We start from the raw sequence: 27106 nt of genomic DNA on the forward strand, positions 1-27106 counted from the left end.
AGTTCTTTTCCAAGGCCCCCAGCAAGGCAGGAGCAGATCTGTGACCGGAATCCACGTTCCAGGTCTTTCTACCAGACCCTCATCTGCTCCCCTACCATCTCCACTGCCAGCAAACCAGGGCAGGGAAGCTGGGAGATGCCGGAGGGGCAAGAAGCTGGTCCGCTTGGCCAGAACCCAGTCTGAGCTGCAGGACAGGCTCTGCGTGGGCTTACCGTGTGGACGTCCCGGGCAGTGGGCGCCCCGTGTCCACCAGCACACACCAGCAGTAGCCAGTGGACTGGTGGCACTGCACCGGCTTATAGAGGCCCCCAGGGGCACACTCCGGGATGACAATGCCCTCGCGGGGATTCTGCCGGGCCTCTTCCAGGGCGCTCTGCCTTTCCTGGTCACAAGAGTGGACTTTCTCTGCAAGAGAACAGACAGCCTGGCTGTGACTCTCACTCCTGCAACTTACCACTGCTGTGTGCTCTGCCCGGCACCCTAAGTACATAGCAAGAACTAGGCCTGGCCCCAGGCAACTGATGAGTTGGCTGGCAAATCAGCAGAGAGCGAGCTGTGTCTCCCACACCAGCGGGTGAGAGGGCTGGATGCCCAGACCCTCTCTGTGGCCACCTCTACTGCCAGCCCTCAGCCTCCCTGCCAACAACAAGCCAGCCAGCCAGGGCCTCCTGGGCTGCCTCTTCTTAGAGCAGCAGTTTGCCCTGGGGCTGGAACTTTCTCCCTGCTGTCAGCTTGGTTCCTACCGGATGCATGGTCTACGAGCTGCAGGAGAGGCAGGGGCAGGAGCCTGGCTGCCCTGCACAGGAAGGCCCAGGCATGTGGACACTGCCAAGCCTGGGCACAATAGGACAGAGCCAAGGCCACAGGCCTCTTGTGCAGGGATGCTCCAGGAGGGACAGAAGGAAGGGCCAAGTCCAGCTCTGCCCCAGTGGGACAAAGTAGGCTGAATGGCATTGGGACAAAGTAGCGGGACAAAGTAGGCTGAAGGGCATTGACCTGACTCAGCGCTGCATCTACCCAGTGGCAATGAGAACAGGCCCCGGGGGCAGGGGACTGCACTCAGGAACGTAGGAGCGTGGGCACGGCTCAACTGCCACACTTGGTTTCCCCTGAGCCAAGGCCACGCCGAAACAGGGTATGACGCCTTGTGCCAGGCATGGCCAGCCCAAGGGGGCCTCACACCTGCTTGGCCCCTTATCTGAAAATGCCCATCAACCTGCCTGGCTTTGCTTTCTTTGGTGGTGTTGTTTCAAGTATTAAAAATAAGTAGCACTGGGTTTCTTATTATAAAGAAATTTTTAAAAGGAAAGTTTGAAAATCCCATAACCCTATCAAAGTTAAACACCATGACTCCCCTAGACTTCCTGCTGTGGACACAAAAGGACAGGTCCAATAGCCCATGGGAAAATGGAGTTAAAGACAAGTTCATTTCAGTGCAAAGTCTTTGAAATCCACACATAGCTTTTCATAAATGCATTTCCCAGGAACTTTCTGAAGACCCCAGGACACACAGGCACACACAGTGACACACGTTTTATTTTTATTTTTTTACAATGAAAAAGATCACATCATAAGCTGTACTATTACCTTATCTTCATTTAATTAATTCATTTATTTACCATATTATGACTTTTTAAAAAATATTATTCAGGGGCTGGCGCCGTGGCTCACTTGGTTAATCCTCCGCCTGCGGTGCCGGCAGCCCATATGGGCGACGGGTTCCAGTCCCGGTTGCTCCTCTTCCAGTCCAGCTCTCTGCTGTGGACCAGGAGGGCAGTGGAGGATGGCCCAAGTGCTTGGGCCCTGCACCCGCATGGGAGACCAGGAAGAAGCACCTGGCTCCTGCCTTCGGATCGGCACAGCGCGCCGGCCATAGCGGCCATTTGGGGAGTGAACCAATGGAAGGAAGACCTTTCTCTCTGTCTCTCTCCCTCACTGTCTAACTCTGTCAAATAAAAAAAAAATTAAAAATTAAATTAAAAATAAAAAAATAAAATATTATTCTACAATTTTGCTCTTGAAATGGACAGGAATCCCAGGGAATTTTTGCAGAGTGTTAAAAAATTACCACTCTTGACCCAAGTTCTTTTTTTTTTTTGACAGGCAGAGTGGACAGTGAGAGAGAGAGACAGAGAGAAAGGTCTTCCTTTTTGCCGTTGGTTCACCCTCCAATGGCCGTTGCGGCCAGCGCATCGTGCTGATCCGAAGCCAGGAGCCAGGTGCTTCTCCTGGTCTCCCATGCAGGTGCAGGGCCCAAGCACTTGGGCCATCCTCCACTGTACTCCCGGGCCACAGCAGAGAGCTGGCCTGGAAGAGGGGCAACCGGAGTAGAATCCGGCGCCCCAACCGGGACTAGAACCTGGTGTGCCAGTGCCGCAAGGCGGAGGATTAGCCTAGTGAGCCACGGTGCCGGCCCCCAAGTTCTTGATATCAGCAGCCTGGAGACCCACACGCTCACTGGCAACAGCAGAAAAGATCAAAATCACAGAAACTCAGCTCCACCTTAAAGGACCCAGACACCCTGAAATAATGGTTCTGCTGAGTTCCTCAAAAAGTTCATAGAAAATGGAATTAAAATATGATTTAATTTGGTGTAAAATGTTTGAAACTCACACGTGGAGGGGGATCCTTAAAAAGTTCATGGAAATTGTATATTAAGAAAAAAAAGTTATGCATGGATTTCAAAGATTTTGTGTCAAAATAAACATTTTTTTAAGATTTATTTTATTTCTTTGAAAGACAAGTTACAGAGAGAGGTAGAGACAGAGAGAGAGGTCTTCCATCCGCTGATTCACTCCCCAGATGGCCACACGGCCGGAGCTGTGCCAATCCGAAGCCAGGAGCCAGGAGCTTCTTCCGGGTCTCCCACGTGGGTGCAGGGGCCCAAGGACTTGGGCCATCCTCCACTGCCCTCCCAGGCCATAGCAGAGAGCTGGATCAGAAGTGGAGCAGCTAGGCCGGCGCCGTGGCTCAACAGGCTAATCCTCCGCCTTGCGGCGCCGGCACACCGGGTTCTAGTCCCAGTCGGGGCACCGATCCTGTCCCGGTTGCCCCTCTTCCAGGCCAGCTCTCTGCTGTGGCCAGGGAGTGCAGTGGAGGATAGCCCAAGTGTTTGGGCTCTGCATCCCATGGGAGACCAGGATAAGCACCTGGCTCCTGCCATCGGAACAGCGCGGTGCGCCGGCCGCAGCGCGCTACCGCGGCGGCCATTGGAGGGTGAACCAACGGCAAAAGGAAGACCTTTCTCTCTGTCTCTCTCTCTCACTGTCCAGTCTGCCTGTCAAAAATTAAAAAATAAATAAATAAATAAATAAATAAATAAAAAGAAGTGGAGCAGCTGGGACTAGAACCAGTGCCCATATGGGATGCCGGTGCCTCAGGCCAGGGCATTAACCCATTGTGCCACAGTCCGGCCTCCAAAATAAACATGTTTCAACTCTGTTTTCCCACAAACTTTTGGGGCCACCCCCTCGTATAGGAGAAGCACATATGCTTAAACAATCTGCAAGTGTGTGCACAGGGCACAAGGTAGCTCAACATGGTTCTAGAGAGAAGTCAGATGAAAAAGCCGTTCGTCTCCCGGTCAGGAAGACTACGACAGCCAGTAGCCCAGCGATGCTCACTGCAGGGTAAAGCGATACTTCCCTTGGGGCACAAAAATATTTGAGGGCCAGGGCGCAGGGATGTGTGGTACATTCACTTCTCCTCCTCCTCCTCCTCCTTCTTTTTAGAATTTTTTTTATTTATTTGAAAGAGTTTCAGAGAAAGAAACAGAGAGAGGGAGAGAGAGGTCTTCTATTCCATTGCTTTACTCCCCAAATGACCACAATGGCCAGAGCTGTGCTGATCAGAAGCCAGGAGCTTCTTCTGGGTCTCGCACATGGGTGCAGGGGCCCAAGGACTTGGGCCATCTTCTACTGCTTTCCCAGGCCACAGCAGAGAGCTGGATTGGAAGAGGAGCAGCTGGGACTTGAACAGGTGCCCATATGGGATACTGGCACTGCAGGCTGGGGCTTTAACCTGCTGTGCCACAGCGCTGGCCCTGCACATTCACTTCTAAAAGATAGTTTGACTTTGGAAAATGGAAAAAAAAAAATCTATTGCTTCATAAAGCTGAATAGAATCCCACTGGCTACAGGAAAAAGAGTTTTAAAAGGTCAAAAACATCAGGGTCGGGATTCCGCCCCCAGCCCCAAGTAAGCCCCACCAGAGCAGCACTGAGGGGCTGCTCAGGAAAGAGAGAAACAGTGGCAGGGGGCCTGCAGGAATCTGCCTCGAAGATTCTGACTTCAGCCCCTGGCCAGAGTGGTGCCATGGCAGCTTACAGGGTTTTCAACAGCTCCCACCAACCCCAATTTGGTAGCCTTATTTTCCTACCTCATATTTCACCCCATGAAAGAGGAGACAGAAGAGCAAAACCAAAGGAAAACAGCTTCTTACTGGTACCCACGTTCGGGTAACAACCTCTGACAGAGGCTTTAAATTAGGACTCTCCAGGCCGACCTTCTCAAGTCGTAAATCAGACTGAGGGCCAGATGGAGAGAGAGAGCAGGGGAGAACACTTCCCGGGGCCCAGGAGCGATGAATTGACTTCACTGCCCTGAGGGGCCCGCAACCCACCCCCGGGGGACACGTGCACCGGGGCCATCCTGGAGCTGCACACCCTTGGTGTGGGCCCTCCTAATGCAGTTCAGGAAGTCCTTGAGGACTGTTCTGAAAGGTTTAAAGTCAGCTTCTGTAAAGTTCTAGAGAGAAGCCGGTGCCGTGGCTCAATAGGCTAATCCTCTGCCTTGTGGCGCCAGCACACCAGGTTCTAGTCCTGGTTGGGGCACCGGATTCTGTCCTGGTTGCCCCTCTTCCAGGCCAGCTCTCTGCTGTGGCCCGGGAGTGCAGTGGAGGATGGCCCAAGTGCTTGGGCCCTGCACCCCATGGGAGACCAGGAGAAGCACCTGGCTCCTGCTTTCGGATCAGCGCGGTGCGCCAGCCGCAGAGCGCCGGCCACGGCGGCCATTGGAGGGTGAACCAACGGCAAAGGAAGACCTTTCTCTCTGTCTCTCTCTCACTGTCCACTCTGTCTGTCAAAAAAAAAAAAAGTTCTAGAGAGAATATAGTCATAAAAGGATAAAGCTCCCTAATGCGGAAGCATGCCGATCAGCACAAGGTTAGAGAGAAGGCTGAAGGCGGGGCTTATACTTGATGTTAATTTCCCCATTTTGTTCTTTATGAAGCCCTGTAAGAAAGAGACAGGATGGTTTGTCACAACAGCATCAACCGCTGAGGAGCACACAGTTCGTTTTCCAACACAGAGAAAATCTCTCTTGAAATCATGTTTACCCTAATAACCGCACAAGCAGATTCGTAAAATGTGCCAGGCGAGAGACTAAGGGCTGTACTTGTCTTGTCTCTTTGCCTAGCCGAGATAAACAAGGAAGCTTAACTTGGGAGAGAGTCATGAATTTTCCCAAGTTCACCCAGCAGGAAGAGAGGAGGGCTAAAGATTCCAGTCAAGGGCTTCCGATGGCCAAGCCCAAACTGCTAACCCGAGACAGCATCACCGCCCACCCATCACTGTGGGGGAGACACACTAACTGTTGCAGGGAGCTTTCTGCAGACTCCCCCAGATCTGCTGTGCTGGGCACCGCCTGGCTGCTTCTTAACTGACAGTTCCCTCCCTGCTCACAGTCTCGTGCCTGAGTGCTTCTCTCTGCCTCAGAACTAGAAAACTCAAAACCGTGTCTGTAACTCTCCCAGCACGAGAGAACTGTAAAATGAGCAACTTAAATAGTGACACCTCGTGGGTATTTACCATGTGCCAGACTCAGGATGAGGCCCTTGTGTTAACTCATTCCAGGCTCATCGGAAGGCTTTAAGAGACGTGTGGCTGTGAGCCTCACTGAACAGGAGGATGCCGAGACAGGCTGGCCAGTTCCATCCAGGTCAGACAGCCACAGGAAGTGGCAGAGCTGGGAGTCTAGCCCGGCTCCCGTCTTTACCGCTGCAATATCCTCACATTGCCATAGGTAAGTTTGACTTTCACTCTGGCCTATATCTTCCTTTACCAGTATGGTGACTTGTGGAAAAATGACCCCAGTGACTACACCTGACCTCAGGCCTTTCTGATTTGCTATGGCCAATGGAACGGCTGAGTGACAACGGGACCAGGCCGGGGTCTGCAGACGCTTGCGCTTCCACTTGCACTTTCTTGGAAGCCATCCTGAGGCCAGCATGAACAGAAACAGGTACAACCTGAAGCAGGAGAGGCCACTGAGAAGAAGAGGAGCAGCTCTGCCCACACCCACGCCAGCTGCTGATGTGTGCATCTTTTTTTTTTTTTTTTTGACAGGCAGAATTAGACAGTGAGAGAGAGAGACAGAGAGAAAGTTCTTCCTTTCTGTTGGTTCACCCCCCAAGTGGCCACTACGGTTGGTGTGCTGCGCCGATCCAAAGCCAGGAGCCAGGTGCTTCCTCCTGGTCTCCCATGCAGGTGCAGGGGCCCAAGCATTTGGGCCACCCTCCACTGCCTTCCCGGGCCATAGCAGAGAGCTGGACTGGAAGTGGAGCAACCGGGACAGAATCCTACACCCCAACCGGGACTAGAACCCGGGGTGCTGGCGCCACAGGTGGAGGATTAGCCTAGTGAGCCACGGCGCCGGCCTGATGTGTACATCTTGTGCATTCCAGCCTCACTGATCCGCTACCTGGAGGCATCCAGGAGCAAATCCAGATAAAACCAATCACGGTCTCTCAGCAACCCCACAGCCACATTAGAAAGAATCAATCATTCCCATGGTGGGCCAGGAAGCTTTGGGATGGGCTGCCACACAGCAATAGATAACTGAAACCTCTTCATCAATCTATCCCATGAGTGTCGTCATGGCCCCTGCAAAGCCCTTCAATCGATTAACCAACCGATTATTCTTGCAGTGCTTCTCCTAAATCAATTATTCATGCAAAAGCTAATCGGTTAGCATCAAGAAGCATAAGCTCATGTGATATATGAGTACCCAGAAGCCAGCCCGTCCTTGGGACTGCTGTCACCCTCTGCCCTTGTCAGTCACTCCCAAAATCAATCTTCAAAACCACGTCTATCAGTTTTCCTAGTGCCAAGAAATCACCTTCCTGGTTGCAAGACAGAGCTGTATTTCAAAGGTCTCGTCCTGACCATCGGTTCAGAGAGGCGGCTCTCTAGACGTGGACACACACTATTACAGCACAGTCACCCTCACCTTAGGAAAGCCTAAGGAAGGAAGCCAGGACCAGCCACACACTCAGAAGACGCAATCAACAGCAGGGAAGAGGCCAAACCAGGGCTGTCTGGGGGGAGGGGGGTGGTATGAGCTTGTGGAGCCACACACACTTGCACACCTGCCCCTGATAATCCTCCCCCTGGAATGGTGCAACAAGCTTCACTCACAAACCTCTGATGGCCTCCGAGAAGAAACACAATAGAAAAAGCATCCTGAGTAAGAAATGCAAGCAAGTGGCCGGCGCTGTGGCTCAACAGGCTAATCCTCCGCCTAGCGGCGCCGGCACACCAGGTTCTAGTCCCAGTTGGGGCGCCAGATTCTATCCCAGTTGCCCCTCTTCCAGGCCAGCTCTCTGCTATGGCCCGGGAAGGCAGTGGAGGATGGCCCAAGTGCTTGGGCCCTGCACCCCATGGGAGACCAGGAGAAGCACCTGGCTCCTGGCTTCGGATCAGCGCGATGCACTGGCCACAGCGGCCATTGGAGGGTGAACCAACGGCAAAAAGGAAGACCTTTCTCTCTGTCTCTCTCTCTCTCTCTCACTATCCACTCTGCCTGTCAAAAAAAAAAAAAAAAAAGAAAAAAAAAAAAGAAAAAAGAAAGAAAGAAAGAAATGCAAGCAAGTGCCGCAAGAGAACATACAGTCAGCTGGTCCTCCAACCCCATGTGGCACCGGGTAAGCAGGCCTGTAGTGGAGCAGCAGACAGGAGATGAACGGTGAGGGGGAGCCAGACAGACACAAACCCTGTGTGCAGGCCCAGGGCCTGGGTCCTCATACACCCCACCAAAACAGGTCAGCGTGGAGAATGGCCGACTGCTGCGGCTGGCCTGGGCCCCTGTGTCTCTCCATTCCGCCTGGTAATTAGGAACAAATAGGAGATGGAGGACCTAATCCTCAGTTAATGCCCAGAGTTTATCCTTCTGTCCTGGGGATCTTTCCTCCTTCATCATCTTTTTCTTTACCATTTTTTTTTTTAAAGCAAAAGCAGCCAACAAACATAAACATCACAAGATTTGAGTTTGAGCTCCTTGGGCTGGTCTTTCTTTCTGATGGCTGCTTCTAGTTCAGGGAACTGCTAGGGTCCGGGGCAGGCGTTCGGCACAGCAGTTAAGACGTCCACATCCCATCTCAGAGTGCCTGAGGACAAGTCCAGGCTCCACTCTCCATTCCAGATTCCTGCTAATGCACACACTGAGATGCAGCAGGTGACAGCGCAGGTGCCACCCAAATGACCACTGGCTTAAGTTCCAGCTTTGGCCTGGCTTTGTCCAACTATTGAGAGCATGAGGGGATTGAACCAGAAGATGGAAGCTCGCTCTCTCTCTCTCTCTCTCTCCCCCTCAAATAAAAAGAAAAAAATAACATTTTTTTCCAAAAGAAAAGAAAAGCTGAAGTCCTGGCAAACTAATGCCCAAGCACCTGAAAAATGCTGTCAGTTACTACTGGGCCAGTCACGGTGTGAACTTTTTGGAGCAAGGGGATGGGAACCTCACAATTCTGGGGCACGAGGTGAGAAGGGTAGAGGGAAAAAAGCAATGGTTAGGGCAGGTCTGTATCACCCAGAGAAAGAGGACCAATAGGAAATACGTAAGAGGTTACTTCAATGTATTCACGGGAAAAGGCAATTTAAAAATAATGTACATTTTCTTTTTTTTTTTTAATTTAATTTAATTTTATTTTTTTATTTTTGACAGGCAGAGTGTACAGTGAGAGAGAGACAGAGAGAAAGGTCTTCCTTTGCCGTTGGTTCACCCTCCAATGGCCGCCGCAGAAGCGCGCTGCGGCCGGCGCACCGCGCTGATCTGATGGCAGGAGCCACGTGCTTCTCCTGGTCTCCCATGGGGTGCAGGGCCCAAGGACTTGAGCCATCCTCCACTGCACTCCTTGGCCACAGCAGAGAGCTGGCCTGGAAGAGGGGCAACCGGGACAGGATCGGTGCCCCGATCGGGACTAGAACCCGGTGTGCCAGCGCTGCAAGGCGGAGGATTAGCCTAGTGAGCCACGGCGCCGGCCAATGTACATTTTCTATGAACTTATTTAGTTATTTGAGACAGAAAGAGACACAGAGGGAGGCAGAGAAAGAGAAACAGACAAAGAGGGCTCCCACTTGTTGGTTCACTCCTCAGACACTTACAGCATCCAGTTCCAGGGGCCAGGACTAGAGTGAGGCCAAAGCCAGGAGCCAGGGACAGAATCCAGGCTCCTACATGAGTGGCAGAAACTCCATTACTTGAGCCGTCACTGCTGCCTTCCCTGGTCTGCATTAGCAGGAAGCTGGAGTCAGGAGCCAGAGCTGGGAATCAAACCCAGGCATTCTGATATGGGACGCAGGCATCCTAAGTGCTAAGTTAAATGTGTGCTTCTTCCACAAGCTTTTTGAAATCCCCATGTGTGTGGGGTGAGGAGGGGTGGGGAAGGGTGTATAATAGTCTCCCACTTAGCCACAGTCTTATTTTCAGCAATATCCATTATCCATGGTCAACTGTAGCTTGAAAATATTAAATGGAAAATGTTAGAAATAAACAATTCAAAGTTTTAAATTGCTGTTCTGTGTAGTGTGATAAATTCTCATGTCATATCCCTTGGGACATGGACCTTTTATGCCTTGTTTCACATCCCACAACAGTAGAAAGAGACTGCATTCACATAACTTTTATTACAGTATCCTGCTATAATTGTTCTATTTTATTATGAGTTACAGTTGTTATTCTCTTATGGTGCCTAATTTATAAATTAGACTTTACCATGGGTATGGATGTATTGGAAAAAACAAACTGTGTACAGGGTTTGGTTCTAACCACAGTTTCAGGCACCCATTGGGAACTTGGAATGTATCCCCTTGTGGATAAAGACGGACTTCCAAATGTTTGTGCATGAACACATACATACAGAGAGAAAGAGAGAGAGATATTTTATGAAATTGGCTCAAGTGGTTGTGGGCACTGTCAATCCTGAAATATATGGGGCAAGCCAGGAGGCTGGAAATTCAGGTACAAGTGATGGGCAGCCTTGAGTCCAAAATCAACAGGGCAGGGCAGCCGCCTGCAAAGTCAAGCAGGAATTCTGTGTGGAATTTGGAGGTAGAATTCCTACTTCTTGGGGAAACCTCAATCTTTGCTCTGAGTCCCTCCAGCTGTTCAGATGAGGCCTGCCCACACTGCAGAATGCAATGTTGAAGTTTGCTCAGCTTACGCTCTACATAGGTGTTGAGATCTTGCACTGTGCCCCATAAAAATACACAAGTAAAACATGTTAATCAAACATTTTCATTAAAAATTTTCTTTAAAAATTTGATATTGACTGTAAATGCTTAGCCTGTCCACAGTCAACCTCCACAACAAAATCTACATTCATGTTTGACCGTAAAACTGGGCACAGTAGCCAAGTCAAGTTGACACATAAAATGGCCCATAGGATAAACTAGGGCAAGCAAAAGGCCAGTGTCTCAGAGAACCGTGCGCAGAAGAGCTGAGAAGAGTCATGGGCCATAAAAATGTGGGCTGGGTGGACGCCCGGATGAATGAGGCAATCTCCCCAGAGAAAGAAGCTCTCCTCCTAGAGGAAGCTGTGTTGGCATTAAGGGCAGTCCAGGCCCCCCAGACAAGTTGCTCACAGTATAGACAAAGTGGGGAGCTGACAAGTCTCAAGACAGAGTCCTGAGGGAGAGGGAGCCCAAAGCAGGAATCAGAGGAACAAAGGAGGTTGGGACCCAGGAGGAGGAAAATAAGATCTGGGGTCTTGGTGGACCTAGGTTCTCACCATGGCTGTTACTGGGTGTGCACTCGATGCTGGTGCCACGTCAGGCAGCAGAGAGAACAGCGAAAGCTCTATAAAAATAGAGCAAGCAGAAGGAACTAGCCATGAGCTCTCAATCAACCCCATGCAAAGCCTTCCTTCATCCCTGAAGCTTTCCCCAGGAACCCACACCCTGGAGTGACCCAAGGAGCAGTGCGACCCCTGCTGAGCACCAGTGCCCCTCCCACATCTCTCCCCTTGGCCTTGCCTTCACTGGACTGTCCACTCCTGAGAGCCAGGAATCTGTCACATCTCTCCCAATCCTTTGCCACACATCCATCCCTGGCACCCAGCTCCCAACTCACAGGAGAACCAAGGAATCTTGGGGATCAAGGATCCACTAAGAGTATTTAATCCAAGCATCCCATTATGCGGTCCCACCTACAGAATTCTATTCTAATCTGATGCTTCAGAGATGGGGCTGTCCACTGCCAAATAGAGTCTCGCATGATGGGAATGAGACCATAGGGGCTGGGAAAACAATATCTCTCCCCTTGACTCATCCTGGGAAATGCTACACACTCAACCCTCAGACCATGAAGCATTAGATTTTCCTAGGGGAAAAAAATCAATAAAAGTTTACCCAGCCTGAAAAGTGAGAGGCACTGGCTTATGTTTCATGGCAAAAGGATTCATCCCACTGGGCCAAGATCATTAAAGGAACCACCGGGGTTCTGTCACCTTCAATAACCCTGAAACCCCTTCAAATACTTCCTACCCACCTAGGGTCTTACCAGAAACAAGTGAAATGCTCAAAGAAAACCCCAGACAACAAACCGTGTGTTAAAAAAAAAAAACAGCCTTCCTACATCACAATATGAAACTAGAGGCACAGGCATGGTGCGGCTTCTGCTCAGGGTTCTCCTAGTCCATGCAGGTGTACCTGTGCCTACAAGCGGCTGCTATCAAGACCTTTCCTGAACTGCTGGGCGGCTGCGGATTTGGTGGAAAAATCGCAGAAGCAAAGGAGGGAAAGGCAGGGCTGGGTTTCGGGGAACGGAGTTGGCTGTCTGGGCAGGGCAAGCCCAGGGAGAGGAGACGCGGGGCTCCAGCGAGGGCCCTGCTGGAGTGAGTAATCTCCGGGAGTGATTTATGGGACACCACTGAGCAGGCGCTTTCTGTGTGCTTAGCTCCATGGGGTTTTTAGCACCTATGGTTCCAAGCCAACTATGTGAATCGGTTATTTTTCTTGCTTGTGGATTTTGCACTTTGTCACAGGAGGGACTAAGTGGCCCCCAGAGACACATCTGTGCAGCCCCCATCTGCTGGGCCGGCTCTGCCCTTCCACACAGACTTCTCCTCATGCACAGCACTGGGCACCACGTGGCCGCAGCCAATTGCAGAGTCTCGGCGTCCACGTGACTCAAAGTCATTCAAGAACCCCTGGGGGGAGGAGGGCCCACACGAGCCTCTGCCCGGCATACAACTGACCCTAGAAGGAAAGAACCAGAGGCGAGGGCCTGCCAGGGCTGGGCAAAGCAAAAGTCGCTGGCAGACGGAGCAGGCCCTGGAATTGTGTTCAGCTGTGTGTCCAGTTGAGGAGGGGTGGGGAGAATCGGTGCAAATTTTAAAGGCAACCTCAGCCCCCAGGCGTAACCTACAAGAGGACCTTGGAGAACTCCCTGGAGAAGGCATTCCTTTTGACTGACTGACTGGCCAGAGAAGAGTTGTCTGCGGTCCCAGCCCAGATGGGGAGGAGAGGCTGGCGCTCCGCTGGATGGCTGCTTCCCATTGCCAGCTGGAACCGAGGGCCGTCACAGGGAAGATGTTCCTGGAACTGGGGTGGATGAGGGATACCTGGGCTTGCTTGCCCAGGCTGCAGCCACAGTCAGTGCCTGTCACTCCTATTTCTGCACACTCCACCCACGGGTCTGGCACAATGGAGGCTTCTGCCACCATTCCACAGAAGTCAACAGCCCTCAGAATAGAGGCATGTAGCATGGCACTCAAGAGCATGCACAAGGGCCAGTGCTGTGTCATAGCATGCTAAACTGCCACCTGCGACAATGGCATCCCATGTAGGCACCAGTTCAGTCCCAGCTGCTCCACTTCCAATTCACCTCCCTGCTAATGGGAAGATGGCCCAAGTCCTTGGGACCCTGCACCCACATGGGAGACCTGGATGAAGCTCTTAGCTCCTGGCTTTAGCATGACCCAGGCCTGGCCATAGCAACTATTTGGGGAGTGAACAAGTGGATGAAAGATTCTCTCTCTCTCTCTCTCTCTCTCTCTCTCTCTCTGTGTGTGTGTGTGTGTGTCGGTCTGTCTGTCTCTCTCTCTCTGTAATTCTGCTTCTTAAATAAATAAATACATCTTTTAAAAAAAAGAGCATGTGATTTGTTGGTCACTGACCCAGGCTTTGGAGTTACTTATCCCCGGTTAGCTCTGTGACTTTGGCCAGTTAATTTAACTTCTTTGTTTTTTTTAAAGATTTATTTATTTTACTAAAAGTCAGAGTTATACACAGAGAGAAGGAGAGGCAGAGAGAGAGAGAGAGAGGTCTTCCATCCGCTGGTTCACTCCCCAGTTGGCCGCAACAGCTGGAGCTGCGCCCATCTGAAGCCAGGAGCCAGGAGCTTCTTCTGGGTCTCTCACGTGGGTGCAGGGGCCCAAGGACTTGGGCTATCTTCTACTGCTTTCCCAGGCCATAGCAGAGAGCTGGATTAGAAGTGGAGCAGCCGGGTCTCTAACCGGTGCCCATATGGGATGCCTGCACTGCAGGCAGCAGCCTTACCCATTTTGCCACAGTGCCAGCCCCTAATTTAACTTCTTGAAATCCTACATTCCTTCCTTTAAGAACAGGATAATCTTAGCACATTCTTCATGGGGTCATTGTGAAAATTAAATGAAATAGCTTGGGGGTATTTGTAAAACCCCATGGAAAACAGAAGTAAAAAGAAAGTTATATTTAGGGGCAGGTGTTGTGGCTCAGCATGTTAAGATGTCACTAGGGACATCCATATCCCGTATCAGAGTACTGGTGTGAGTCCTGGTTACTCCGCACCTCTGGTCCAGCTTCCTGCTAATGTACTCGAAGGAAGTGGAAGATGGCCCAAGTGCTTGGGTCTCTGTCACCCATGTGTGAGACACAGATGGAGTTCCAGGCTCCTGGATGCAGCCTGGTCCAGCCCTGGCTGTTGCTGCCATTTGGGGAGTGAACCAACAAATGGAAGATCTCTCTCTCTCTGTTTGTCTCTGTCTTTCCCGCTCTGTCACTCTGCCTTTCAAATATATAAATGAACAATTTTTTTAAAAAAATATAAGCTTATTTTTGTGTAAAAAATTTAATATTATATAGATGATGGGACAAGTGCTGTGGCCTAATGGGTAAAGCTACCGCCTGCAGTGCTGCCATCCCATATGGGCGCTAGTTCGAGTTCTGGCTGCTCCTCTTCCAATTCAGCTCTCTGCTATGGCCTGGAAAAGCAGTAGAAGATGGCCCAAGTCCTTGGGCCCCTGCACCCACATGGAAAGACCCAGAGGAAGCTCCTGGCTCCTGGCTTCAGATTGGCACATCTCCAGCCATTGTGGCCAATTGGGGCGTGAACCAGCAGATGGAAGACCTCTCTCTCTCTCTCTCTCTCTCTCTCTCTGTGTAACTCTTTCAAATAAATCTTTTAAAAAAAATCATATAGATGAGAGGTCTTCCAAAAGTTCATGAAATGTATATTATGAAAAAAACTGCATGGGTTTCAATTTTATTTTGCAAAAAAATAAACTTATCTTTTAATCATATTTTTAACAAGCTTTTTGGAGTACCCTTGTACATACAAAGCATTTAACCTGGGGCCATAGTAAGCAGATAAATCACTTCTATGGTGATTAACTGGTCCTAGGGAGCAGTGTCCTCAACAAATGTGAAGTCAATCCAGTGCTCCTGACTTCTCCCTGGGAATGACTGTTCTCTACTGACCCACAATGACTGACACAGCTAGATATAGATATAGTAGACATAGATATAGATATAGATATAAAGACATAGACATAGACATAGACATAAACTAAGAATCAGACTTCTCTTTACAACCATTGTGCCAATGATAAAATATTTCTGTCCCTGGGGCCAGTGCAGTGGCTCACTTGGTTGATCCTCCGCATGTGGCGCCAGCATCCCATATGGGCACCGGGTTCTAGTCCCGGCTGGTCCTCTTCCAGTCCAGCTCTCTGCTGTGGCCCGGGAAGGCAGTGGAGGATGGCCCAAGTGCTTGGGCCCTGCACCCGCATGGGAGACCAGGAAGAAGCACCTGGCTCCTGGCTTTGGATCGGCGCAGCACACCAGCTGTAGCATCCATTTGGGGAGTGAACCAACACAAGGAAGACCTTTCTCTCTGTCTCTCTCTCTCTCTCACTGTCTATGACTCTGCCTGTCAAATAAAAAAAATGTATTTCTGTCCAGGGAATGGCCTGCGCTTCCCCTGCCCTCCCCCCACTCTGCCCCACCTCACTTCCTTTGGTATACCACTGCCCGATGGGCAGCCCCTTCCTTAGATATGCCTTATTGCTTCCCTGGACCCGCTTGGTTCCATATAGACCTTGACACATAATAGCTGTTGATGCACCTGCATGACTGTGTACAAAAACCTCAGCAGGCTGGTTCCCATTGAACTTTAAGATCCTACATGACCCCCAGTCCCTTCTCACTCTAATGGCCTACAACCTGCCAACTAGACAGGATCAGGTGCCCCTCCCCACAGCTCAGGGGCCCAACTGCAACTTAACTTCCCAAGTCTCAGTGCAACCAGGAAGGGGCCAAGTCAAGGGCAAGCCTGCCTCAGGCTTCCAGGCTCCCCTCCTACCTCATGCCTCTCTCCAGCGTTGCTATGCGATCTGTGAGCCCCACCTAACCTGTGTGTCTCAGAGGCCCCATCTTCAGAGCAAAATGAACACCAGCCAGCCCACATCCCCGGTGCTGGCTGCACGGCTACTCACAGGGGTGTTTGCATTTGGCACTGTAAATAGGGCAAGTTGTTGGGATGAAGTGTCATGGGTGAGGCGGTGTAAGGGAAAATTACAAACCTATCAGCCTGAACACTGTCTCTCTGCAGCACCTAAAATGGTCATGCATGGCTCACCGCGGTCTGAGGGGGTGACCGCTTCCCTCTCACACAGGCAGAGCTTGAGCACCTAGGGGCCAAGGAGAGGAAGACATAAACTCTGTAGAGAACTGTCCTCCAGCATGGACTGGCCCAAGAGCGCATGGAGGCATTTTTCTTTTTAACGATTCCTCCAAAGCATCGCTGACTCATACCCACTCGGGGTTCCCATCTCTGCTGACTCACACCATTAAGTGAGTAGATACAAACCTTCCTCCAAAAAGAATAGGAAATGCCTCACAACATTTTTGCCATGACTGGTACTGAGACACAGTCCTCTTTCTAGCTTTTCTCAGTCACTCCATTGACCTTGGCCCAGAAGGGTCTGTACTTTAAGGATCAAGAGCTGATCAACAAAAATTCAAATGAGAAAGGAGACAAAGACACAGGGGGCAAGATGGAACAGATAAGCAGAGCTTCAGAAAGCTCGCGGAAAATGTGTTTCATGAAAAAAAAAATATGCATGGATTTCAAAATCCTTTTGCACCGAAATAAACTTACATGAGCTTTTTCAAGTACTTTTGTATTTTTAAGTTTGTCAAAATAAAGTATCATACTCCACTCTAGACTAGTGTTGCAAGTGTGAGTGTGTTTATAAGATGGATGGCCCACTTCCAAATTCATTTTGCAAAGAAACACAGGATGAAGGCCCTCGGAGCAAAACAGAGACCGCCATTGGCTTCTAGCAAACATTACAACACATGGGCAGGACCTTAAGAGGTTTTTTTTAAAATTATTTATTTATTTGAAAGGCAGACTGATAAAGAGAGAGATGCAGAGACAGAAAGAGAGAGAGAGAGAGAGAGAGAGAGAGAGAGAGAGAGAGAGATCTTCAATCCACTGGTTCACTCCCTAAATGGCCACAGTGGTCAGGGCTGGGCCAGGCTGAAGCCAGGAGCCAAGAACTTCCTGCATGGATGGAAGTGGCTCAAATACTTGGGTCATCATTTGTGTCTTCCCAGGTGCATTTACAGGGAGCTGGACGGAAAGCACAGCAGCTGGGACTCGAGCTGGCACCCTGATACAGGACACTGGCACCACAGGCACAGCCTGACCTGCTGTGCCACAACGCCGGTCCTGATCTTCAGATGTTTTACAGCAGAGGCCCTAAGAAGGGAAATACTAGGAGGCGTGGTTTTGCCATCAAATACCAAAAGGTGCACAAGTCCAGAAGCCCCAAAGGCAGGATCACGTAGTCACCTATCACCTGTGCCACCTTTGCAGACAGACAACACAGCAAAGGAGCCAGGCAACTAGAAAAGCTAATTTTACAGTCAAGTCAAAATGGACTGTGGGGCTAAGCTCTTGGGGGCCTCTAACACATTTGCTGCTCCTCTTGGCAAAGGAAACGTTTGAGAAAGAGCAAGGCCTTCATGGCCTTGGAGAGAGTCACAGAGATGATCACTTGTTCCCAGCCCAACTCTACCGGCCACTATTGGCCAAGGCACCTGCATAGGATACACGAGCAAGACACTCAGAAGGTCAGTTACAGAAATAAACATCCAAGGTTTGTTTTCATATAGATATTTTAAACACACACAAGCCCAGGCCCGTCCTCAGCTGCTAACGTTGCTGTATTACTCATTCTTCCTTCCAATCACGTCATGTATGAGAGTCCAGGTGGCTGTGGGGTATTTGCTTACGACGGCTACCGCTGGTTTCCTTGTGAGCTGTTTATTTTTCCAGGCCTCAGGTCATTACATCAGCTCGTGGTTTCTAGGCGGGCCTAGACTGCTGGGCTGGGGGTGGGGGATCCAGCCAGGAGATGCTGTTGCCTCACTGACCCCCAAGTCTCAATCCTAGCTGCTGTCCCAACAGGAACACTCCTGGATGAGGGTGGGGCATCCAAACGGTGGCCAAGGGGCTCAGGGCTAAGAAGATCAAGGCCTGACAGAGGCTGGTAAAGACAGGGACAGGGACGATGCCTTGGGCAAGCAGAGACTCTCACAGACGAGAAGATAGGTTGTCATTTTCATGGCAGAACTCCTAAGAAATCAATTTCTGTCTTGTGTCCCCTCTGATGGCTCTGTCTGCAGGGAGCACAATTGTTCCATTTTTAAAGAGATATATTTATTTGGAAAGCAGACTGACAGGGGCAGAAGGAGAGAGAGAAAGAGAGATCTTCTATCCACTGGCTCATTTCTCGAATGGCTGCAAAAAGGGCTGGGCGAGGCTAAAATCAGAAGCCAGGAGCTCCTTCATCCAGGCCTCCCATGTGGGTGGCAGAGGCCCAAGTACTTGGGTCATCTTCCACTGCCTTCAGGTGTATCAGAAGGGAGCTGGATTTGGAGTGGAGCAGTCAGGACTTGAACCGGCACCCATATGCAATGCCAGTGGTGTAGGCAGTGGTTTAACCGGCCACAATGCTGGCCCCAGTTGCTCCATTCTTTGATATACAGAAAGAAGTTCTACTGGTCAGACAGTCAAGGGAGGAAGGCATGATCTCTTTGCACTGAAATCACAAGCCCAGGTTCTAGAACCTTCTTCAAGTCCCTGACCATATATGAAGGAAGTTAACTAGGAAAGACAGGGATAAAAGCAAAGAAGAGACAGGGAGGCAGACAGGGAAGTCAAATCTCTCCACTAGAGGCTACAAGAGCTAACTTTAACTCTTGACCTCCCGGCGCAGAGGGAAATTGGATTGTAGGCCCTGGTAGCATTACAAGCTGCACAAAGAGAAGAGCTAAGGCTTGTATGACCTTTTCCTGAGAGATCACATTTTTCCAGAGGAGAATTTTGTTGGGCAGAAACAAAAAGACATATAAATCACAGCTGGAAGAAAGTGTCTGCATATAGTCAGATTGGAAGCCATGGGGTATGCAATGAAGAATTATATGAAGTCTAATTCTCATTTATTTCATCTCTTTAAAAATGGTTTTAAAAATATCTTACACTCTAGGTATATTAAGAAACGCTTTGATAACTAGCTCCGGATACAAAACTCAGCAGGAATTCATATTTCCTTATGGAAGTAGCACAGAAGGTCTGGCTAATGTGCATCTGTGAAAGGATGCTGCTCTCAAGTTCAAAGTGTTAGCTGCTCAGGTACATCCTCTCCTTGGACACGAAAAGAATTCCCAGGGCAGTGAAAAAGCAAGAGGGGAAGAGTGCAACAGAGGTGAGAATAGAAGAGAAGACCAGAGAAGCCGACCTGTCACTGCTGAACCTGCCCAGAACTCCAAGGGTAGCACTGACCACAGTGAACCCATGACAAAGCCTTAAAAACAAGGACCAGAGCTTCCAGGAGGGAAGGAGACTGGATATGTCTGCAGGCCTGTGTGTCATGTTATTGCAAAACTGCAGCTGCCCAATGGAACCTTTCCAACATCAACAGTCCCCAGGCCAGAAAACAAACCTGGCGTCACAGGGTCTGAGTGTGAAAAAGGATGTTTGGGGTGTAAAAGAAGCTGGGATCTTCTTTTCCCTCTGAGAGTCAGCTGAGAAGAAGCCATCTCTCTCCGGTGCCAGCCTCTCCTTACAGGCAGCTGAAGCTCACCTGAATCCGGAAGCGTCCATCGAACTCTAATGGAAAACAGTCTCAGGTGTTTGACCAGTTTCAGGGCCTCGCCAGAGCCAGGTGCCCAGACTTGAGTTAGCGTTAACATCTAGCGAGCTTCTCATTAAATCAAATGAAATAATGTGAAAATTGGCTAACATGTTACCTTAAGATAGTCCATCAAGAGTAGCCATTCTTGGGGTTGGTGTTGTGGTGCAGCAGGTTAAGCTGCTGCCCGTGATGCCAACATCCCATACGAGCCCTGATTTGAGTCCCAGCTGCTCCATTTCTAACCTAGCTTCCTGCTAATGCACCTGAGGACATAGGCAAAGATGACTCGAGTGCTTGAGTCCCTGTCCCCTGTGTGGGGAGACCTGGATGGAGTTCCTGACTTCTGGCTTTGGCCTGGCCCAGCCCTGGCTATGCAGCCATTTGGGAAGTGAACCAGCAGATAGAGGATCTCTCTCTCTGCCTTTAAAATAAATAAATAAATAAATAAATAGCTTTTTTAAAAAAATAGTCATAGGATTTTAAAAACTAATTTATAGTACATCTAATATGTGCCATGCATTGTATATCTATCATTAAATCCTCAAAAAAAAAAAAATCCTACAGGACACTAATCACTTTCGTTTTTTTTGTTTGTTTGTTTTGTTTTGTTTTTTTTATTTGACAGAGTCATAGACAGTGAGATAGAGAGAGACAGAGAGAAAGGTCTTCCTTCCATTGGTTCATTTCCCAAATGGCTGCCACGGCTAGCGCTATGCTGATCCAAAGCCAGGAGCCAGGTGCCTCCTCCTGGTCTCCTATGCGGGTGCAGGGCCCAAGCACTTGGGCCATCCTCCACTGCCCTCCCGGGCCACAACAGAGAGCTGGCCTGGAAGAGGAGTAACTGGGACAGAATCTGGTGCTCCAACCAGGACTAGAACCCGGGGTGCCAGCACCATAGGCAGAAGATTAACCAAGTGAGCCACGGCACCGGCCCCTCTAATCACTTTCTTTTACATACTAAGATACTTTAAAGGAGTTTGTGAAACAACAAAGTTAAAAGCTATGTTTATCTTAGTGCAAAAAATTGCTTAAATCCATGTATAGCTTTTTCATAACACAGAGTTTTCATGACCCCACTTGTGCATGGATTTCAAACACTTTTTTCAACAAGAAAACTTATCTTTTAATTCCATTTTCCATGAACTTGCTGAAGCACCCTCTTATTAGGAAATCTAAGCTCAAGGAAGTTAACTTCCCCAAGCTCACCAAACCTCTGAAGGAAGCTAGCATTGGAAGCCAAATTGAAAGGTTTGTCTGGGCTCAGTGTTGTGGCACAATCAGTTAACCACTGCCTATGAATCCAGCGTCTCATATGAATGTGGTACACACACTGGCTGCTCCACTTCTGATCCAGCTTCCTGCTAATGCACCTGGGAAGGCAGTAGATGATGCTCCAAGTGCTTGGGCTCTGGCAACCCATTTGGGAGATCCAGATGAGTTATTGGTTCTTGGTTTCAGCCTAACCCAGCCCTGGCCATTACAGCCATTGGGGGCGTGAACCAGTGGATGGAAGATTTCTCTGTTTATGTGTGTGTAACTGCCTTTCAAAGGAGAAAAAAATCTTTTTTAAATGAAAAGCAACAAATTTTAAAAATGAAAGGCAAAAGGCCAGCGCCACGGCTCACTAGGCTAATCCTCTGCCTGCAGCGCTGGCATCCCGGGTTCTAGTCCTGGTTGGGGTGCCAGTCCTGTCCCAGTTGTTCCTCTTCCAGTCCAGCTCTCTGCTGTGGCCCAGGAGTGCAGTGGAGGATGGCCCAGGTCCTTGGGCCTTGCACTGCATGGGAGACCAGGAGGAAGCACCTGGATCCTGACTTCGGATCTGCACAGTGTGCCAGCCGCAATGCACTGGCCGTAGCAGCCACTTGGGGGGGGTGAACCAAAGGGAAAAGGAAGACCTTTCTCTCTCTCTCTCTCCCTCTCTCTCTCTCTCTCTCTCTCTCGCACTGTCTAACTCTGCCTGTCTGCCTGTCAAAAAAAAAAAAAAAAAAAAAAGGCAAAGCCCATGCATTTGCCATTCCATAGGCAAACATTCCCAACAATTTTGCCTATGAAAGCCAAGCCTCAGGCTGCTTCCTTGGCAACTCATCCATGAGAGCATGCACAGAATAGGTTAGCAAAGCTTGAAAAAGGTGTATGTGAGATGGTGAAGAGCTTTGAGAGGCGTCTCGAGAATTCTTGTGCGGATACAGGTGTACCTGGTCGTATCAGGAAACATCCCAGGAGCTATAGCCCTACTTTTGCTTGGTCGACAAGATGCCAAAGAATTGGGTAAGACAATCCCCTACACACTCCCATCCAAAAGCTTCTTTTTCATCCTACTCATTGCATGAGTTTTAAATATTTTTCTGGACCCAAACTTATCTTTTAATTCTATTTTTCCATCAAAATTTTTATGTACTTTTATATTTTAAGCTTTTCAAGCCATCCAGGCTCTGTCACAATTATTTCTCTCTACTCTCATGGTTGAAACCAAACAACCAACCAAACAAACAAAAAACCCAGCTATGGACAATATGTAGATAAGTGGTTGTGGCTATGTTCCAATAAAACATTATCTGCAAAAATGGGCAGGCTGTCACCTGCCAACCCTTGCTATGTGCCTTTGTGGTAGGACACCTTTTCCATACAATTACCTCAAAAAGGTTGACAGGCACTCAGCAGCATTATCAGTTGATGGTGATGAAGGATGTCCCAGTTCATTCGGACAGTTCTAAGTTATCAATACTTGGTAATTGGTCCTAGTGTCAATTTCTCCCAGGGGGATTGTTCTCTCCCAACTGTCCTGCCCTACACATTAACCATCCAGACATAACTTGGGTCAACTGGGGAAAAGTTAACACAACTGTGCCACTCCAATGAGAAGGTGGCTGTACCTGCCTGGAAACCATTTCCCACCATGACCCTATTCTCAATCAGTTGTAAACTATGGATAAGGTAAGGATGGTAGGGAGAAGAACTTACAGAGTGGACAAGATCTTCAACTCATGTGACATCATCTCTTTATTACACTTGAAGAATATAGCACAAGAGAGCACACATTCTATTCCCAAGGATAGCTAAGCCCAATCGCTTTCTACCTATGACTCTGGATGAGCTATTTCTTCTCTCGGTCTCTCATCCTTCATCTGCAAGATAGAGACAATCATCAGAGTCATCTCACAGGGCAGTGGTGAAATAAGCTCAAAGGAGTTGACCTCTGTAAAGCTGTGCAGGACCCAACAGAGACCAGCCGTTGTGACAGTGCTCTTCTGATTTTACAGATAACAACGAGGATGACCGTTCTTCTCCATCCCATCTCAGAGCAATCCAACACAGCGACTTAATTCTAAATTATTACAAAGAATTGGTAGGCAGCAAAGACCTGGCACCTAGAGACTTTTTATCTGGGTGGAGAAATTAACCAATGGTAGATCAAGAAGAAATTCATGGAAGCAATTTCAAGTGTTTCAGATAAAAGGTGCACAGTTCAGAAAGTTCACTCCCATGTCTACCATGTAATCACGGAATGAGCATTATCCCTCTCTCTGGGACCCGGCAGCCTTCCAGAGTTTCAGGAACTAGGGAGACCATTTTCTTTCTTTCTTTCTTTCTTTCTTTCTTTCTTTCTTTCTTTCTTTCTTTCTTTCTTTCTTTCTTTCTTTCTTTCTTATATTTATTTGACAGGTAGAGTTACAGACAGTGAGAGAGAGAGAGAGAGAGAGAGAGAGAGGTCTTTGTTCTATTGGTTCACTCCCCAAATGGCAGCTATGGCCAGAGCTACGCCAAATGGCCATGTGGGTGCAGGGTCCCAAGCACTTGGGCCATCCTCCACTGCCCTCCCGGGCCACAGCAGAGAGCTGGACTGGAAGAGGAGCAACCAGGACTAGAACCCGGCGTCCATTTGGGATGCCAATGCCACAGGTGGAGGATTAACCTAGTGTGCCACCACACCGGCCCCTAGGGAGACCATTTCCAAATGTTCCTTCTAGCACCAGATACTATAGGCACCAAACCACCTCTCTCTCACTTATCCTATTTGCCTAGGAGTGAGGTGTGGAGGGAGGTCCTAAGGAGCCTGCCTACCAGATGCCCCCACTTGGGTCCACAATCATCAATTCTTTCCTGATTGGAAAATTCCCACAATAAGTGCTAAAATTAACACCCCCTTATTCCTACCAACAATGATGATTAATACATCGATAGACTTAAAATTTAACATGCACTATCACTAAGCCAGGCATTTATTAAATACCATATTGACATTGACTTAGCTAACCTTTAACCACAGTCTCTTGAGGGAGAGACCATAATCCCATTTTATATATGAGATTGAACCGACAGGGCTAAGTGTTGGAACCAAAATACAAACCCCAGTTTTCCCAATTCCCAGTCTATGTTTTTATCACTGCCCTATTCCACCAAAGACTGTGGGCCAAGGGAATTCCCATGATTTCCTTCTACCACCACCCCCATCCCGAACTTTCAGCTCTCATCAGTGAACTAGACACATGGAGAGGTACTCAGTCACAGAGAAAATCAAAATGCCACATGGATTCACATCTGGATCTAGATCAGCCCCAGCACTCCAGCCCCCATACTGCCACCTGTAGGGCAGAGATGGAACACAGGGTGTGGGGGGCGCGGGGATGACAGTACAATTCATTAATGGCCATGTAAAACTGCCTCTCCATTCAAAGCCCCTTTGTTCCTAGTCCTTACCAGCTATAAGGAAAATATTATATGGTTAAATTCAATAACCAGGCATAAATTATGCATAGTAGTGTTTCTCACAATGAAGTCTTGAGCTGTAGAAAGAAATCCTCCCTGATAGAAACCCAGATTTGGGCCGGCGCCATGGCTTAACAGGCTAATCCTCCGCCTTGCGGCGCCGGCACACCGGGTTCTAGTCCCAGTTGGGGCGCCGGATTCTATCCCGGTTGCCCCTCTTCCAGGCCAGCTCTCTGCTATGGCCCGGGAAGGCAGTGGAGGATGGCCCAAGTGCTTGGGCCCTGCACCCGCATGGGAGACCAGGAGAAGCACCTGGCTCCAAGCTTCGGATCAGCGCAATGCGCCGGCCGCAGCGGCCATTGGAGAGTGAACCAACGGCAAAAAGGAAGACCTTTCTCTCTGTCTCTCTCACTATCCACTCTGTCTGTCAAAAAAAAAAAAAAAATTAAAAAAAAAAGAAACCCAGATTTGATTTGTTAACACATTTTCTTGTTAATGAACATTGCATCTTTATTGATGGTAAATGAATGTTAATGACTTTGGTCTGTATCCACAATAAATAAGCTCTATTATCATTACCTTTCTACAAAGAGTTCAGTCAGAGTCAAAACCTAACCTCTGGGCTGGTGCTGTGGTGTAGCGGATAAAGCCACTTCCTGCGGTGCTGGCACCCCATATAGGCACCAGTTCGAGTCCTGACTGCTCCTCTTCCAATCCAGCTCTCTGCTATGGTCTGTGAAAACAGTAGAAGATGGCCCAAGTCCTTGGGCTCCTGCACTCATGTGGGAGACCCGGAAGAAGCTCCTGGCTCCTGGCTTCAGATTGGCTTCAGATCAGCTCAGCTCCAGGCGTTGCAGCCATTTGTGAAGTGAATCAGTGGATGGAAGACCTCTCTCTCTCTCTCTCTCTCTCTCTCTCCCTCTCTCTCTCTTTCTCTTCCTCTACCTCTCTGTAACTCTGCCTTTCAAATAAATAAATAAATCTTTTTAAAAAACACCCTAACCTTATTCGCAAGCTCCCCGAAGATCAGACCAGAAAAGCCATCACTGTAAGCAGTTACTTAGAGCCTTGGAGGTGCATACCAACAGGTCTTTTTAGACTTGAGGTCCAACTTCTTTGTGCTAGCCATTCTTCTTTCAAACTCTTCTGACTGGCATATAGAAAGTCAATCAAAAATTAAAATATACAGTCAAAACTTTTCGGCTAAAAGGATCAACTACTCATGAAAGATGATCCCTGTGATGATAACCAAAAATAATTAAAATTAGAAGGGATTAGCCCATCCTGTCTCCTTACTTAATAGGTATAGAAAGTGAAGACCAGACCGATCCAATGCCTTGCCCAAACCCATAGGATAGGTCGCCGTGGGGCAACCAGGCACATACTGGGTACATATCTAATCCAGGGACGGTTGTTACCTGAATTTCTTATGTTGGTGTTGTTCATTTTGGAGTCCTTGATCACCAAGTGTTTAATCCATAGAGTGGGAGCAGTGATTTCTGAAAAAATATAAAAATAAAAGGAAAGAAAAAAGGTATGAGCACAGAGAAGTATTGACATGGTATATAACCCAGACTTATTTTTATAGCTTTTATAAAAAGCCTGAGGCACCAAAGCTTCAGCTATCTCATTCCACATCCACCCTGTCCCAACGCCCTCTCCCTTCCTCATGACGGAAGCTCGTCTCCCCACCAGCTCCTAGGAGCCAACCAGAGCATCCTGTGTGAGGAGACAGAGTGGTCAGAGTCCAGAGGCACCAAGCCACTCCATCCAGGAACAAAAATATTATCCCAGGATGGGAGGGACAAGGGCCAAGCCAAGTCCCTCTCAGCTGCTTCCCTGGGAGAAGATTTAAAGGGGATAAATCAACAAATGACCGCCAAACCAACCACAGCGACCATTCTAGAGGAAACAGCTGAGCCACAGCAGATTCATCATGCTGGGGCTCTGGCTCAGACAGGGCAGAGACAAGCAGGCCTGTCGCGGGTGTCAACCCCTTCTGACAACCTGTCACGGAACAGAGATGAGTGCCGCTTCCAGAGCACCCCGGGTGCCTCAGGCCCTCTCTGGACTTGGGGTACCCAGCAAGGAGGGCATGTAGCAAATGACACTGAACATACTTTGGGGTGACAAGATCTTCAGTGAGGGTGTTGGGGAGGTCTCCCACAATGACATGGTCTCCACTCCCCACTCCAATGACCTTTGTGGATCACACAGACATTTGCACTTGCAAGCACAAACATACACATACTCCACCAAAGGAGCCAGTGGCACAGATGGTTCACATATCAATCCTTGTCCCCAAAGCTGAGCCACGCTAGGGACATCCCCGGCCACGGGACTAACCATGGCACAACCTGTTTTTCTCCTCCTGCTTCCCTGTCCAGTCTCAGGGTGCAGGCCTGGATGCATTGAGCTAAGAGCTGCTAGAAGTTTGCTGCATCTTGCATCAAGAGCTAAACCTTGTGCTTAGATTTTCGAGAGACCTCACTCTGCCAACTTCCTGCTCCTCCCCATGGAGAGCTGGGATGCTCAGTCATGTGACACTGAAGAATACAGGCCCTGAGCAGCTCAACCTGAATGGAGTTCAGGCTTCTACACCCCATGTCCTTTCTGTCCACTCCACCGCTGTCCAGGGGCCTCCAGCCTTTATTTTGCCACCAGCCATGCACTATTTCCCTTAACCCAGGATTTCTTCCCTCCCAAATGTCTTTTAAGG

At 49.1% G+C, this 27106-nt stretch overlaps 1 protein-coding gene across 3 annotated transcripts in view; it reads right to left on the minus strand.

Annotated features, from left to right (window-relative positions):
* SMOC1 (SPARC related modular calcium binding 1) overlaps positions 1-27106 on the minus strand; it is a 173018-nt gene that overhangs the window by 25160 nt on the left and 120752 nt on the right. For all 3 annotated transcript variants that reach the window (XM_062181328.1, XM_062181327.1, XM_062181329.1), the window contains exons 7-8: positions 25806-25886; positions 213-405 (exon numbers count right to left, since the gene is read on the minus strand). In XM_062181328.1, the coding sequence (XP_062037312.1) occupies positions 213-405; positions 25806-25886 (274 nt within the window). The remainder of the gene's footprint in view (positions 1-212; positions 406-25805; positions 25887-27106) is intronic.

The sequence above is a fragment of the Lepus europaeus genome, chromosome 22, assembly GCF_033115175.1.
Source record: "Lepus europaeus isolate LE1 chromosome 22, mLepTim1.pri, whole genome shotgun sequence".
NCBI lineage: Eukaryota > Metazoa > Chordata > Mammalia > Lagomorpha > Leporidae > Lepus > Lepus europaeus.